General features: G+C 45.2%; 1 protein-coding gene across 9 annotated transcripts in view; it reads right to left on the bottom strand.

The window, feature by feature from the left end:
* Positions 1-1600: 1600 nt before the first annotated feature.
* The window catches only part of LOC100577139 (AF4/FMR2 family member 4), a 114610-nt gene continuing 98627 nt past the window's right edge, over positions 1601-17583 (bottom strand). For 7 of the 9 annotated variants that reach the window (XM_016918070.2, XM_016918069.2, XM_016918071.2 and 4 more), the window contains 11 exons: positions 9277-9331; positions 9034-9086; positions 8040-8553; positions 7172-7920; positions 6093-6993; positions 5880-6019; positions 5605-5799; positions 5431-5508; positions 5242-5338; positions 4867-5158; positions 1601-4765 (listed from right to left, as the gene is read on the bottom strand). In XM_016918070.2, coding sequence (XP_016773559.2) covers positions 4656-4765; positions 4867-5158; positions 5242-5338; positions 5431-5508; positions 5605-5799; positions 5880-6019; positions 6093-6993; positions 7172-7920; positions 8040-8553; positions 9034-9086; positions 9277-9331 — 3184 coding nt within the window. In that variant the 3' untranslated portion in view covers positions 1601-4655. The remainder of the gene's footprint in view (positions 4766-4866; positions 5159-5241; positions 5339-5430; positions 5509-5604; positions 5800-5879; positions 6020-6092; positions 6994-7171; positions 7921-8039; positions 8554-9033; positions 9087-9276; positions 9332-17583) is intronic. The other 2 variants (XM_006568964.3, XM_006568963.3) reach the window with 1 other exon arrangement.

The raw sequence follows: 17583 nt of genomic DNA, 5'->3' as shown, positions 1-17583 counted from the left end.
ACAGTTGAATGAGAAATGAACTTTTTCGAGATTATTATATGTGTATATCATACATATGTATATATATACGCTCGACGTATCTTCTTTCAATAATCGAAAATCGTTTTCTGCTGCTGTATTAGGTACAATATACAATTGTCATTGCGACATGCATTGTTTAACCGTTCCTTCCTTCTCTTCGTTTCTTCTCTCTCTTTTCCAAATTCTCTCTCTTCCTTTCTCTCTCTTTCTCACTCTTTCTTTTACACGGACACACAGTCACACACATATATAATACGCATTCCTTTTTCTCCTTCACTTGTTTCTCCCTTATCTCGAACTCTCGCCCCACATTCATTCCTATAAATATTCCTTGATATTATCAACGATCATAGTACCATTAAATCAATAATAATATTAATAATAAAGATATTAATAATAATGACAATATATAATAATATATATGTAATACATATATATATATATATATATAAATATATATAAAATATATATAAAATATATATATATATATATATTTATCGATAAAACTCTCTCTAAACCCGGCGTAGCGAAAGGCTCACATGACCTGGTGTGAATCGATCTTAGGTTGATCGATACAAAAAAAAAAAACAAAAAAAAAAAAAAAAAAAGAAAAAAGGAACAAAAGTCATAAGAAGGAAAGAAAAAAAAAAAAAACGGAACCACAAAAGATAAACATGTATAGTATTTCGATTATTTCTGCCTCCCTATTAAACGAATTCTTCGATCGTATCGATATCGGAAAGGCAGTACCATTTATTACTCGTTCGTTTCTTCGGAAATCGTTAGGAACGTGGAACTTGCCCTTCCTCTCAAAAAAAAAAAAAAAAAAAAAAAAACAAAGAAAGAAAAAAAAAAATCTCTTAACGCGATGATCTTTTAAGAATTTAATAATAAAATAATTACAACAAAAGAAAAAAGGAAGAAGAAAAAGTGTAAAGAAGCAAACTAATTCTAACGAAGAAAATGATTAATGAAGATTATCGTTAAAAGGGAGGGAGAATAAAAAAAAAAAAGAAAAAGAAAAAGAAAGAAAGACAATAAATATCTAAATAATATTGAATAATATTAAATAGCGACGCGATCGATGAACGTTGCACCACGCAAAACACCACCAACCTTGTATGCAAATAATTTCTCGATAAAAGCGCGGACACGTTCGATTTCATTGCAACAGCCGAATTGCACGAGTCGCAAAACACCATCATTTTTATTTATCTCGGCTCCGCTGTAACTCTCGTTTACACTCGTCTCTACTTTATAATTCGGAAACAGAGTGACGAGACCGAAGGGCCTGATATTATACGATATCCGCTATAAATATGTGTCTCGAAAATATCAAAACTTTTTTTTTTTTTTTTTTTTTTTAATAGATCTCTTTTTTTAAACTCTTTTATCCTTCAGTCCGTGTGCACGCGCACACGAGGTATAAAATTGTATCCCGTGAACCATTGGACCGCGCTTAGTAACTCTATATGGGCCCCCCTAAGTCTCGTCAACCCTTGTTCGATCCCTTTGTCACGGTTCCAGCCTTTTTTCCGCCATATTTGCTTCTTTCATTCCTCTTTTCTTCCTTTTTATCTCTCTCTCTCTCTCTCTCTCTCTATTTATTTTCATTGCTTTCTCCTTCTCCTCTAGCACTAGAAAAGTATTAGCAACGAACTGGCCGATACAATGGATTTTATTAAACGATCCCCTACGATTTACATTGGTCCAATTTCTTTCTCCTTCTCTCTATCTCATTTTTATCTCTCTTTCTCTATCTCTCTCTCTTTCACACTCTCACTCTCACTCTCTTTCGATATTATCGTTACAAAGATTAACGAAAAGATTACACGGAAGATTCAAAATTTAATTCAATTTAATTTCGATATGTTTGACTAATTATCCAGATAAATTATTATTATTATTATTATTATCATCTGTTTATGATTCTGGTCCAAGGAATGATTAAATCATCTTTCGAATGCTCGCGCGCCAGTTAACTTACTGCTAAAACTTTTCTTTGTTCTCTTCCGTTTTTTATCTCCTCGTTACAATGATCGTATATCAAATCGAATTCGCTGTTTTATCGAGAAAGACAAAAGTACATTTTCTTTCTTAATAATTTTTTTTTCGTTTCGTTTTTCGTTTCGTTCTCCTTTTCTTTTCCCCATTTCACATTCAAACCTCGTATACTTTAAACCACATTCCATCAGCTGCGAAAATATAGGAAAATCGCTAAATTGCGTGCGCATCTTGCGACATAACGGTTGTTTTTTTTTCTTTTTTTTTCTTTTTTCTTTTCTTTCTTTTTTTTTTTCTTTTTGTTCATTTTATCAGTGACAGAACAACGAAAACGCAAGAAAGCGATATCGAACAAATGCGATAATCGATTCGAAAGAGGCGGATGAAAGGTGGTCGATCGAATCGAGTAGAACGTAATAGAAAAAAAAAAAAAAAAGAAAGAAAAAGAAAAAAAAAAAAGAAAAAAACAACGATAAAAGAAATATGTATATATATGTACGTATATATATATATATACAATGTACAAATAAAGATCGAAGGTAACACAAGCATTTATAAAGAAATTCGGATTCGGAAAAAACCTTCGGGACAAATTCGGCGGACATGTAACATCTTGTGTACGTGTATTTTAATATTTTTTTTTTCTTTTTACTAGAAATTTCCTGATTCTCGATAAGATTTGTGGTAGCAAAAATTGGGGCGGGCCGGCCTGTCGCGTCGATTTAAACGTCGACAGGTCACCCTCAAGGCGGCGGCACTCGCAAATACCTATTTACAAAAATATACACATGAGCAACTTACTTATCCGTTACGCTTGATTTTCTGTTTTTTTTTTTTTTGTGTTTTTTTGTTTTCCCTCTACGCGTCTCGTGTAACGAAAGTTACCACGCGCTGATTTATATTTTATTTTATTATTTTTTTTTTTTCTTCGTTTTGGTGTCTGTGCACGTTTTTCTCCCTTTCTTCCTTTCCTTTCCTTTCCTTTCCTTTTTTTTCCTTTTCTTTCTTTATAATCGTACTATTTTTAATGTGGTGTATGCACTATGTGTAATTACTCGAATATTCTTTTTTTTTTTTTTTTTATTCCTCATCACTAGAACCTCTACTTATTTCCCCGTTTAATTCTAAGTAATGTAAATAATATGTTTATGTTTTATTTCTTCTGTTATCGTTTAACTTTGTTTTCCTTGTTGCGTATTTATTAATTATCTAATCTAAGTTACTTTTTTTCTTTCGTAACCTATCTACAAAAAAGAGTCGTGTCCTTGTTCACAGACGTAAGACATTTTAGTAGTAATAGTAATAGTAGTAGTAGTAGTAGTAGTAGTAGTAATAGTAGTAGTAGTAATAGTAGTAGTGGTAGTAATAGTAATGTAATAATAGTAATGTTCTATCGATTTGGATCAACTGTTGATCTTGTTGCTCGTGGTATGCATATCTCAATCTCAAAGAGAAATGCATCATCACACTAAATTTCTCCCATCCCTGGTCTCTTCACCTCTTTATTTTTCCTCTAACTTCAACTAGTCCTCGCGATTTTCGCGGTCGCCATATTTTTTTTTTTTTTTTTTTTTTTTAATTTTGTTTTCCGCTAGAAACAAAATGCCGGCGTGCGCGAACGCGTTGGTTCTCTTTTCATTAAATATATTTTCATATCTATATTTTTTTTTTTTATAATTATTTATATATTTATATAGGTAATAAACTATATGCATATATGTATATTTTTGTATTGTGTATTCTTCGCACTCGAATCGCCAAGACGAAACTCATGCTTCAGGTAACGTCGGCTGCGGCGCACCGTAAAGCGAGAACACACGGGCGCTTCTGTGGCACTTCTAAATTCCATCTTCTCTAATTCCATCTTCTCTTCCCCTTATAATCCATCCAATCTACCTTTCCTTTTGCATCTTCGATTCTATTCCATTTTTAATTTATAAAAATGATCAGTCCGAAAAAAAATAGGGACCAGTGTACTCCCTCATCTTCTTCGAGCATTCTTCTCGATGCTCCATTTCGATCTCTTTCTCCTTAATTTTCACACGCTCGTTCTCCATTCTCGTGTCTCGTGAAAATAAGTAACGCGTGCTATGCACAGAATAGAAGAGATTCTTTCTACGCACCGATCCACAACGATCTTTCTTCTTGACGAGTTTTATTCTGAATTGACTATAAAGTTGGTGCTCTGAGTTTGTTTTTTTTTCTTTTTTTTTTCTTTTTTTTTTTTTTAAATGCCAGGACACGCTTCCGTGAATCCCTGAACGAAGAAACGTGATTAATCGAATTTTCGTATATCATGTCGTCGGCAACGCTTTCTTCGTTACTCCCCAGGCCACCTTGAATCCTTAAACCCCGTCAGAATAATCCTTATTCGTTGAAATGAGAACAGATTTCGATTTCTCTCCCGATTTTTCATCTTTCCAAATTCAACGTTTCTCTCAACGCGCGTTACGTTACTCTATAATAATCATTATACGATTACGCCGATCGTATCGTTTTCTAAATCTGCTCCAAATCTCTTCCAAATAATTCCATTTCTTTTATGTATATATCGTTGGATAGGTAGCCATATTTTGTGGGAGAGAAGTAATGTAATTCGGGGTGGGCGGTCTGGGGCTATGCCACTGTGGTCAGAGATCTCGAAGCTTCTTTATACCAGCTTGAACGTAGCGTACCAGATCGCGTAAAGAACTTTTCAAAGTGAGAGGTCCCAATTTTTCATCCAGCTCGATGAAAAAATCTGTAAAGAACGAAAGAATACAAGAATGTATATACGTTTCTTTCTGCTATATACGTATTATATTTCAAATATCAATCAAAAAGATTAGTAGAAGCACTCACCTCTATGTTTATCCGTTACCAGAGCGTTTGCCTGGTCCCAGAGATCGTGGCAACTCAACAACAAACTGAAATGATGGTTTTGTTTCGCCATAGCGTTGTGCACATTAAGTGGAACGCTAACATACGGAGCGGGTTGCGGTTGGCCCGAAGCTGCTCCCCGATTCGCTAGTTCGCCGCTACTGTATCCGGAACTCTGACTGCCAACAGAACCCACGGAACCGGCGGGTGACGGTGTCGGTGACAAGGATGGCGTTCCCTGTCCCTCTGGTTGAACCGTTGTTGCCTGAGCAGGCTGTGGAGAAAGAAACAATAAAATAAAATAAATTTTATTCATAAATTACGTATTCAATTTGTACAAGAAAGTATTCGACTCACCTTTTGATGATAATCATTCAAAATTTTTTGACTCTCTTTGATTTCGTGTCTGCGCATCTTGAACAGTTTCAAGTATATGAGGGACTGGCAAAAGAGACTGGAACAAACGAAACGCGAGACAACGTTTTTGAAACGTGCGCTTATACAATCGCGGGGGGGAAAAAAAAGAAGCTGAAAGTGCGTACTCACCTCAGAATGGCCAGCTTGTTATGTATACTGCTCTCCGGCGAGTTGTTCTGCTGGCTCTTGAACTTGGAGGAAATATATCTAAAGAGAAGGAGGGAAGAGAAAATCAGAGATCGCTTTAATTAGGAAATACTCTTCGGTCGCTGGTTCTCGCTTAATTAGAGATATTATACTTACCTGATGAGACTGAGCGTATCTCTGTACATAGTAAACGACGCTCTCTCCGTGAGAGGATCCGACTCCATAGCATTTCCAGTAAGTAAAAAGCATAACACGGCCTCTAGGTAAAGCATACCCTGCGCCGTGAGCTCGCACTCTTTGTCGGCGCTGTGCTTGAGCCGCTTCGCTTCCATCAGGTACTGATTCTGGTCCCTGGTGACAACGAGTCGAAACCGATTGTTAACCCGGCTTTCGAAAGTTCACAACGGGGAAATAGTTTCCATCAAACTCACCACCTATCCTGATCCTCTAAAACTTCATTTTGAGGATTAAAGTAGGAATAATAAACGCGCTGAGGCGGTGGCGGTGGTGGCAACAAACTAGTGTCAGGTTTTTCTTCCCGTTCGTGATTCGTGGGTTGAATATCATTTTGCTGCAAGAGAAGAAGGATATTTAATCAAAAACAGTCATGTTTCGAAGAAGAAATTTGAAAAAGCAAGGCATACCTGACTGGAAGATGGCCTCGACGAAACGGTAACAGACTCGACGTCGCCATGTTTCCTCTTTTTCTTCTTCCTGTCTTTGTGCTCTCCCGACCCTTTCGTCTTCGTATCTATGGAACACACGGTACTTAAACTGGACACAGAACTACAACTCGGATTACGTTTCCTCTTGGGCGCGTTACCCGTACTACTAGCACCACTCGCTCCACTAGCACCCGCACCGACGACACCCGCGGCGAGGCCTATACCGCAATTACCCTTCGTGTCCGATATAGGCTCGCCCTTGATCACAGCGCGATTTTTAACATCACCGTCGACCAGCAACGCGTCACCGTGGATCCTCGGGTCCTGTTGAGGCGGTGGCGTGTCGACGATCTCCCCTTCCTCCGGCGTGGGCGGCCGAGGGGGTTGATGGACGAGCGTCGAGGCTTGCCTCGACGACGGCCTCGTGTTTGGAAGTTCTGTGCGTTGTCTCAACTCTTGACCCCTCGATAACTGCGACACGTGCTGAAGTTTGCTCAGCTCGATTCTGCAGTACAAACTCGGCACGCCGTTCACGCGCGTGAGCGGCGGGAAAGATTGGGTCACGTTCGACGCCTGGGACGACGGTCTCTTGTACGGGCTCTCCCCGCCGGTCGGTGTGTTCGCGGACGTCGTGTACTCCTCCACGAAAATCCCGCATTTCCCCCCGCCCTTGCCACCCTTGCCCCCCTTGCCCCCGCCCTTCCCTCCCCCTATCGAAGACGAGAACACTTTTCGAAGAGTGTCGCTCTTCTTCTTGTCCTGTACGTTGCCCGCGTCCTCCTCCTGCAACTTTGGACCCGGACTGTTGTCGCTGTCCGAGTTTTCCGGGGAGGTATCTCGGGTCGGTGGGACTCTCGGCCTCGGAGGTACTCTGCACCCACAAAAATTCCGAACAATCGATTTTAATCGTAATTCCAAACGATCTTTCTACCTATTTATTTATTTATTTATTATATATATTTATTATTATATTTTTTTATTCCTTCTCCTTTTTTATTTATTACGATAAGAAAGAGGGAAGAAATGGATCGAAGCTTGGTCAAAGCTTAAATAGTTACCTGGCAACCTGGATACGATTCCTCACTATTTCCGACTCGCTGTCGGAATCGGATCCGTTGTTGACCCGCGAGGTGGACCTTCTAGGTTTCGCCTTGGCCGGGCTCTTCTTCTCCTGTTTCTTCGGCGAATCGCCCAGCTTGCTCCTCTTGATGTTGGTCATCCTTCTCCAACGCGAGGTGTCGTCCTCGGACACGTTGTTGTTGTTACTCTTCCCCTTGGGCGGGCTCTCGTCCTCGCTCGAGGATCCGCTCAATCTGGATCGCCTCTTGTCGTTCATGGCCGCGACGCCGGGCGAAACCCTGGTCGGTCGATCGCTGTCGGAGTCGCTCGACGCCCCCTGCGACCTGTCGTCGCTCTCGTCCTCGCTGGTGGATATGTTCGCCTTCGAGAGGGGCGGTTTCTTCTTCACGTGGCTGCCCACCCCTCTCGTTCTGCTGCGAGGTTTCCCGCTCTTCAAACTCTCGTCCGACGTTCGATGGCCGGGCTTCGGGTTCGCCGGTTTCCTCGGCCGGCCACGCTTCCTCGCGTCCACCTTCGGCTTCTCGGGCTGCGCCCGATTCTCCTCCACCGGCTGGCCCTTCTCTTGGTCCGAAGGCCGGTCGCTGTCGCTGTACAGCACGCTTATCATGGTCATGTTGCGGGTCCTCTTCAGGGCCTCGTCCAGCTGCCAGTCGTGCGCCGCCTTGCTCCTGTGCGCTCTGGCGTCCACCGCCGTCACCATAGGCGAATCTTGCCGCCTGTTGCAATCCTGCCGATAGTTGAAATCATATTTCGTATGAGCAACGGTAAGAAAAATCGATCGAATCAAAGCCACGACGATCTTCGAAGGAAATGGAAATGGAAAAAGGATTCAGAAAAACTCCATACCTGCGCCTGTTTGTTCTCCGAGTTCTGTTCCCCGTGGGGCATGGCGTTCGTCTTGTTGAAAAACGACTCCAAGTTCCAACTCCTCGATTTGGGCTCCTCGATCGCGGGCGGCGGCTCCTCTATCATATTCTCATTCTTTGGCGACACGGAGGGAGGGGTGGAGGGGCCTTTGGCGGGCGGGGGGCTGGCCTCCTCCTCGGAGTCGTCGCTGCTGTCCGAGCCGGAGTCGGATCCGGTGTCGGACGTGGAGCTGGCGCTTGCCGAGCTCTGCATCGCCTGGCCCGAGGGGCTGGGCGGCCTCTGGTGCGCGTTGGGGCTCGGCGAGCCCTTCGATTGCAGGGGGCTGACCGGCGCGGGCGAGATCGCTTGCTCGGGCGTCATCTGCTTGGGCGGCGAGGGCGGCCTGCTCGGGCTGAGCGGCCTCGCGGGCGACAAAGGGCCGACCGGTGACGGGCCCATGGGCGACATGGGCGCCAGCGGCGGCGGGGCTGGCGTCATCGCCGGTATCGATAAACTGTGCGCCAATGAATGTCTGCGTTGAATCGTTTGAAAAGAGAAGGAGAGAGAGGGGGAATATCGGTTTTTTGGAAGCGAATATTTTCCGTGGATTGTTCGCTGTACCGTGTTATCGTTGGTAAATTGATTTCTTCGAGTTTATATACCGAGTTCACCCGGTTTTTTAAACCCCGAATAAAACGAGTTATATTTATCATATGGAATTATTTGGAATGATGATAATTTTATATAATTATTGGAGATATCACGATTATTTAAATGTCAAAATGCTTAAACGGATGATTTTGAAGTGGGTCGAATTCGATCGGATGCGAGGGGTGAATAAAATCGATCGAGACGTGGAATCGATGGAAGAAAAGGAATGAAATAAAGTTGGTAATTAGACACGAATAACAGGGCGCATTAATTTTGGAACGAGATAATCGAACTGTATAACAGGGGCATTAATTGGCGGGCGTATCGACAAACGGATACTTACTCGACCGTGAGGTCGGGGCTTCTGTTTCCCCTCGTTGTCTGCGATGACGTTTCCTGCGAAAGAAAACGATTACCAATTAACTTCACATGCGAGGATGTGAATCGCGATTCCCTTCCACCTCAAACCAGTTTTCTCCAATAATTGTTATCGATACAAAATATCAACTTAAAACGTCCAATAATAATCACGCGAAACGAGATATCAAACGAGCGTATAATGCGATCTTTTTCCTTTTTTTTTTACCTTGCTTGCCTCATCCTCGCTGTCCTCGCTCAAGCTTAAGTCGCGCTCCAAATCCCTGCAACAGAAAACAAAAAAAATCTACATATTATTCTCGATAACGAAAAGAGGATTAAAGGAAAGAAGATTTCGTGTCGTCTCACCATTAAATTCGATCCTCGAATTAAATAATTAAATAAATTCGAAACGAAGAGAATCGAGCAGTGTCTCTATATCCACTATTAGAAGAAGAAGAAGAGGAAGAAGAAAAGGAAGAACGCGTGCCGCGAAGCAACCTGTAGAACGAGAAGCTTAGGTTGGAAACAATCGTTCATTGATCTCTGAAACTGCTGTTTCACGCACGCCTCTCCTGTTTTCTTTGTCACTTAACCGTCAGCAAGTTTCGCTTTCCCACTTTCGTTTTCGATTTCCAAACATTCGATCGATCGATATTATCATAATCCGCTCGCACGCGCGCGCTTAAGACAACAATAAAGTACAACCCAAGTACTTTGTTCTGAGAAATTGGAGAAATGTAAGATTCAAGGAAAATTAAATTAAATAACAATAACAAACAAAAATGAAGGAAGAGCGTGGAATTTAACGATCGGTAAACGAGAGTGCATCGTCGTGAGCGAGCAGGAGGAGGATGAAGGGAAAAAATAAAAAGAAAAGGGGTCCTTTCACCCTCGATCGGAGAGACGCGCAGAGAGACGCCACTCTAAGAACGGTTAAAGTGCGGCGTGGAACAGGAGGGAATGGAAAGCAGCGAGAGAAGCAAGCACGGGGAGGCAACGAGAGGAAAGAGAGGCGAGGCAGATAAAGAGGGAAAGTGTACGCCGAACGCGGATGTGCGGAGGGTCATCGACCCTAAACACGCTGTCCTGCGTCCTCCTCCATGTCCTCCGCGGATATGGCTGACTAGCTTGACTTTAGTCCTTCCTTTCTTCCTTCCAAACGAATCGAAATCGCGGAAAATTCTTGAATCGAGAAAGAAAAGAAAAGAAGAATTTCATCGTTTTTATTGATTTATTAAACGAGATCCGGTTGGAAGTTTCGATCGACTTTGGAACAAGCTTCGAAGAGGTCGAGTGGAAGGGAGGATGATATAAAGTGGACGAGGTTTAACGATCGTGGATCGCGACCTCGTGGGAACCCTTTCAATTTCGACGCCGCGCCGTTCGTTACTTTCCACGGACTCCTTCTCTCCCCCCTCCTCCCCCGAGGGGGGAAGCGACAGCCGCTTTATCTTCTATCGGAGCGCGAAGGAACGGAAGAAGGCGTACAGCAAAGTGGCGTTTAGCGAAGTTCAACGATCTTAATCTCGCCCAGATCCCCTCTCTCCTCACTCCTTTTTCTCTCTCTTCGTTTTTCTGCTCGATTTCAAAATTTACCGAACAAAATTCCAAAAAAACGGGATTTCGCCAAGGAAAAAATTGCGACAAAGGAGAGGGAAGCTTGATTCGTTGGAATCGAACGAATGAGAATAGAAAATCCATCTCGATATAGATCCACCGCCGAATTTTTCGAAAGGAAAGAGAGGAGATGAGAGAAGGTTCGGTGGCAAGGAGAAAGAGAGCGCATCCGGGCCCCGTGGGAGGCCGCGTGAATCGTTTCCGTAGGAAAAAAGAAAGGGCCGCGACATTATATTACGGCCGTCCTTTCATCGCTCGAATTAAACGCTTTGACGACGACCCCGTGTAATTGGCAACGGGAAAAAAGGGAGCGGAATTTCCCGCGAATCCCCCCTCTCGTTCAATGGAATATTTTACTGAAACGGGAAATCCGGTTTCGCCGATTTCAACGTTTGCCCTCCTCGTCGAGATCTATCCTAGCTATTCGGCCAAGAGGGGGCCGGCGGTGTGCGTTCGAAAGCCGTAGTAGTCTCGATGGAGATGTTCTCGATGGATGCTCTCGATGGAATTTACGCGGAATGGACACGCGACATTGTCCATCGGACGGCTATATAATATATATATATATATAGAGCTCTGACGATAGAGATGGCGAAGCGAAATATAGGTGGATAGACAGGGAAGGAGAGGTAGGAGCGTCACGCGTGTCCATTGTCTCCGGTAATTGAAGCGTAGGTTTTCTAGGAACGAGAGGACTCTAAAAAGAGGTAGATCGAACGCGTGTACTCGTATACCTGTGGGAAGAGGGAGAGAGAGAGAGAAAGAGAGGCACGAGGCGGTGGAACAATCGGTCGGTCCGCCTATTATCCATTAGCTCGTCTCTGCCAGTCTCTATCTGTCCGATACGGAGACAGGGCACGTGCTCGCGGAACACGCTCCATGAATCTCGGTCCGCGAAGAGTTGCCACCAATGCACAGAGAATTAATTAAGCCGGGTAAACGCGGAGGAGCACGTAAGCAAACGAACCGTTTAGAGAGCGGTTTACCTAATTACTGAATCCGAATGGGCGAGAATCGGGTCGAGAACAGGTTGGAAAAGTATCTGGAATTGTGTCGCCGCCTAAGTGGTGGTGGGAAACGACGTTCCTACGTTTCTATCTCGAGTATATACATACATATATATTATATATATCGCGCGCGTAAGGAGAGCAGGGTAATTATTCGAGTGGAAGTCTACTAGCCAAGGACGTTCGAAATGGGGATAGTAATCGAATAAGGGCGAAATAAGGGATTTTTCGAACGACGAACGATGCATGGATCGCGTTCGAGTTGCATAACCCGTTCGAAGCGAGGAGAGAGAGCACGGACGAGGCCGTGGATTGCGGGGGCAATTCGGGGATCGCGTTCCTCGAGCGCATTTATAGACGGTGTGGCGGTCGCCGACTGCGACGCTAAGTTTCTACCGTCTATTAAAAACAGGGACGATGAGGCGCAGGAAGTGTGGAAGGAGGCCGCCGGTGATGAAGGACGGACGGAGGAGGTGGGCGAAGTGGAATCGTTGGAGGTGGTGATGAGGCACGGAAGAGACGAGAGACGCGCACAGAGACGGACAGACGGAGAGAGAGAGAGAGAGAGAGAGAGAGAGAGGGAGGGAGGAAGAAAAACAGTGGTAGTGGAACGTAGAATTCCAGACTAGCGAGTCTGCCTGTTGCGAATAACTTCGGAAGTTCCACCGTGTATACCAACGTGTTTCTCTCTCGCCTCCCACTCTTCTTCTCTCTCTCTCTCTCTCCTCCTCCTCACTGCAAATCTACCTCGTCTCTTTTCGCCCTTCGACGCTCGATTCTACTTCTCCATCCCGCTCTCCGCCGCTTCCCGCTGCTCTTCATTTCCCCTCCCCTCCCTCCCTCTTCTCTCTCTCTCTCTTTCTCTCCTCGCTCGTTTTTAACCCTCTGTACACGGATATGCACCTATACCCAGTGCTCTCTCTCTCTCCGTCATCGCGACCACTCCTCCTCGCGTTTCCACCCCCTCGGTCGGCTCCCTTTTAACCCCTTATTACTTCCCCGCGATTCCACTGTCTCCGCTCCTTCTCTCCTCCACTATACATACCCCCCTCCACGCGCGTTTTCCTCCTCGCTCGTCGTCGCTGCCTCGTTTCGGCTTCCAACAATCCAACCCCTCCGCGCCCTTTTTCCCTCGGCCGCTTTGCCTTTTCCGGATACACGCCATCTGCATCCGAGTTACCTCTACGCGAGTTACCATCTCCGCTATACGTCTGTCCCACCATCTTCACTACCGTCCCCGCGTCTTTCCTCCCGCGCTAACGGCATCCAACCCCCGAATTCGTTCCCTCCTCCTCCTCCTCGCTTCCAGCCGCATCTGCTCGGGGAGAAGTCGCGACTTCCCATCTGTCGCGTGATTCCGTGTCTCGGGGAGACGAGATCGACGAAATTGAAACGGTCAATCGAAGGAGGGGAATTAAGCTAAGTTGGCTAATCGTCAGATGCTACCGGTTACGCGTCGATAGCGGATTAAATTGAAAGAGACGAAAGGGGAGTAAGTGTGAAATACAAGGGATCAAACGATTAACTCTTCGATCGACGAAGAGGAGAAGCCATCGAAAAAAGACGAGGAGTCACGGAGCTGCGTCGAGGAAAATTGAATTTTTAGTTTTCGAGAGGCTCCATCGTCAAACGAATGGAGCTGATCTTTTTTTTTTTTTCGAAAATTTTAAAATATCCGAAATTCGAATCTTTGAACGAGATTGCCAGACGTATTCCTGGCCGGAATCTCGTCGTGCGGAAAAATAGCGTGGAAGAAAATGCGCAAACATTTAGATTTAATTTTCGCAGAGTTGTTGGAGAGATAAAGAGAGCGGGAGATTCATAACGCGTAAAAATATACCCTAATCGTCGCGTTTATTTAACACTCCCTGGAATTTTGGAGGAAAAAATTGATCGAATCGTCAAAATTAATTTTTCTCCTTCCCCTTTAGCTTTCCCAATTAGCCTTTGATCGGATTTAATTCGCTCGGTTGTTTGTGACACCGGGTGTCGGCTGTCCGTAGACGACCGAGTTAATTTCGTGGCGGCCGCGAAAATAGACGCGCGCTGCAAATCAAACGACGTCCCCGACGCCCCTTCGCCGTCGTCGATCGACGCGCCGCGTCGCCACGCTGAAAAACTCTGCGTCCTCGCAATATCCGCGCCCACCTGTCCCTCCACCCTTCTATTAATAAAACTTCGCCGCCACGCGGGAAACCGCGACGAGTTTATTTCACCGCCGATCGTTCCTCCTCCCTTCTCCGACAATTTTACATTTCGCAACGAAACTTCGAATCCACGCGAGCAGAAATTCTTTCGACTCTGTTTCCAAGATATTCGATTTCGCATCGATCCAGAGATTTTTATCCTTTCGCCAATTCTTCGCGTCTTCTTTTCGAATTTGCCCGCTGATTTTAATTTTTCTCCGGCAGATAAGGAAGTCGAGCGAAATTTCGTGCAAGAGATAGAGAGAGGAGGAGATCGAGAAGAAATTCGAATCCCGCGAATCGAGGGTGCAGATTCGGGCGAGAAGGGGGGGAGGGGGACGAGATAAATTGAATAACGACACGCTTGTTCCAACTAAATTGCTTAGGCGCACCGGTGTGGCTCGATTTAACGCCAATAAAACGACTTCCACTAACGCGAGCGAGTCCAGTCAAGTCTCTTCTCTTCGCACCTCCCACTCCCTTCTCCATCCGCCTTCGTCGAAGAGGAAGAGCGAGAAAGCGGGAAGAGTTTCGGGTGATACACCTCCCCGGGAGGGGAGGGACGAGGCTAGGAAGAGGAATAACGAGATTCCTCCGACCTTCGATGACGGCTCCATCGGTTTTAATTCCGGAAGCCGGAAAAGCACTTAAGAGCGAACAAACGAAGAGTTATGGGGAGTCGTTGGTACTCGATCCAGTTGATCCGGTTTAATCCTCGTCTTAGTTAACACCGTGGAAAAGTCGTGGCGTATCCTGAGAGAGAGAGAGAGAGAGAGGCAGCACCCTCGACCTTCTTTCTCTCTCTCCCGTTCGCTCTTTTTCTCCTCCTCGAAATCCAAGAATCGCAACGCTCCGCATACATTTCATCCCCTCGATGAGGAATAGAAATCTTCCCTCGAGTAATTTCGAAAGGAACGATTCGATCGATTTTTCTATCTCTCCATTCTTCCTAAAGCAAATTCTTGCGAGAACCGAGGAAAGGACGAACCGCGTTTCTAAAAACGACGATTGCTACGAGACGGGGTAAAGAGAGAAAGAGAGAGAGCTTTACATTCCACGGTTAAGTATCGCGGAGGTTTATTATTTTGATAACTAGCAGCGGAGATTGTTCGAAAACGGTTCGCGACGAGAATTTACTTTAATCCGAGCCAAGATCCCGGTCCGAAAGGTCAGGGGTTAATTCGATAATTTCGATTAATTTTACGAGAAGAAGCTTATCCCCGAGGTAACGACTCCTCTCTCTCTCTTCCCTCTCTCTCATTCCCTCTCCTCGTCCATTCCCTCGTGGTGGGTGAAAATTGAATTTAACGAATTACGCGGGCCCCATCGTTACCATCGAACCACCACCATTACCACGATTTCAATGAATCCTGTACAAACGATATACTCTACTTCTGATTATAATTCGATAGGTGCAACAACGCCATCGATCTCTTCCCCTCCCTAATAATAACGGATAATTAATTAACCTTGTGCAACCTTGCGCGCATACACACACACACACATAAAGAAACACACACGCGCGGTAGCGTGCTGGTTTAAAAACTTGAAAGGCGATAATATCGATAAGCACGTTAGATCTCTTAACGTTGTACAACGTTGCGGGACGTGATTCCTCGCGCAAGGCGAGCTTCCAACCGCGGATTATCGTTCCCCGCTCCGATAAATACGCGAAATATGTTTATCAAGGCGCAGTTAATACAACGTACGTATATATAAGTAGCCGAGTTGATAAATGGCCGGCACGCGATAACCGCGCGCGCGTGCGCGTTACGGAGGGGAGGAGGGGGGGATCGAGGTTTGGAGAAGAAGAGACAAAGAGAGGGATAGAAAACAAAAAAGAGAAGGAAAGGAAAAGAAAAAGGAGAGAAGAAAAATGTCCCGCCGTTTTTTATCGCGATCCAAAGCGGGTAAACGAAATCCCTTATCGCGTTGCACAGCAGAGCTTGAGTCCGGCGTTATCGGATATTAGACAAGGCCGCTCGAGTCGGTTTCACCCGATAACGCACGAGTTTCTCGCGTTGTTGCACAGCGTCGTCGCTTCTTCGCGTTCCCTTTCGCGTGCTGGCGTGGATCGCGTTGCCGAATTTGAAAAAAAATTCGAGAACGTTTCTTTTCTCCTTCGATCCTCGGCTTTTCCTCTCGTCCAATTCTCGGCGTGAAAATGGAATAAAACGCAAGTTGAACCGGATCGATTAACCGAAAGGAAAGGGTTATTATCTCGGATCACGATCGAGGCAAAGAGACGGAGCCAAACCGATTATTATCCGCGATATAAAATTCACGGGAACGATCGGTGATGAAACGAGGCGAAAGAAAGAAAGAAAGAAAGAAAGAAAGGTGGACGCACCTGTTTCGGTGGAAAGAGAAGAGGAGGAGGAGGAGGAGGAGGAGGCCTGGTCGAAGAGGCACGATGGCGATTACGGAGGCCAGGAAACAATTAGGGCCGATGATACACGTCCGACTACCATATCGCGTGCACACGGCCGATCGGGGAGAGAGAGGGTCCCCTCCCTTAAAACGCAACGGTGTTAATTCGAACGAGTTTCGCCTCTCTTCCTCATTCCCATCCAATCTTCCGCGAAACAAACTCCTCCTCCTCCCCCTTCGTACGCGATCTCCACTTTTTTTACCCCTCCTCGTCACACTCCTCCCTTAATTCGATCGATCGAATCGAGCAAACCGATTTAAACCGATTTGAACCGCGTTAACGAGGGGGAGAATCACGCGAGTCGAATCCATGTTTACGCAACGTCGAGAGTTTCTCAGAGTTCTCGGTCTCAAGTCATACGACCCAGTTCTAGCAGGGCTATTAGGGACAGGGATAGGGTGGTCGAAAAAGAGGCGCGGGGCAAGAAGGGCAAGAGAGTGGGAGGAACGTGTCCTGCCTACCGTTTCGAGTCCTCTCCTTCCTCCTTTCTTTCCGTTCCCACGACGGGAAATAGGGGGACGCGCCAGGATTTCAGGAAATTGTCTGACTTTTGATCTCTAAAGACCACCCCCAACCCCTGTTAATATTGCTACAACTGCTCCTTTCAACGTTTCTCATTTCTTATTTCTTTTTTTCTTTACTTACGAGGACGTTGGCTACGTTACATTCGAACTTTCGAATAATTTGGTTTCGCGAGATCGAGGAGAGATTAAACAAGGAGCGAACTGAGAGATGCGATTGGTATGCAAATTGAATAGGCAAGACATATATATATATATATACTGATTAATCGTTCACAAGATTATCGTGATCACCAGCAAATATTACGTAGTTACCGATTTCATCTCTGGTAAAAGAATCTACACCTCTATCCACGTCACGCGTCGTGAATAATTCGATCATGCGTGCTACCGCGAAAAATACTCGCAGCAAGAAAGAGATTCGAGATCGTAATTCTTCGATGGAAAAAAAAACCGATCGACGATACCGGATTGTGGATCCGAAAGGAGGGAGCCGGAAGTTTCGACGCAGCAGCTTCCTTCCCCTTCTTCCTCTCGACCGACACGTGGGAAGAAACTTTCGAGCATCTTCGTTTCGTCCATTTCCTCCGTTGCTTCACTTCCTTCCCACCTCGACGGGTTAAATCGTTCCTCGCGAGATCGTTTCGTGGAAATGGAAAAAAGGAAAAAGGCGAAACGCGGGAAAAGCGCAGGAGAGAGAAAGAGAGAAGAGGGAGGGAGGCTTCGATCGAAGGAAGAATTTAATTGAAACGCGCCGATAGCGGCAACACG

This window comes from Apis mellifera, linkage group LG2 (assembly GCF_003254395.2).
Source record: "Apis mellifera strain DH4 linkage group LG2, Amel_HAv3.1, whole genome shotgun sequence".
NCBI lineage: Eukaryota > Metazoa > Arthropoda > Insecta > Hymenoptera > Apidae > Apis > Apis mellifera.
This window is presented reverse-complemented; position numbering and strand designations above follow the sequence as displayed.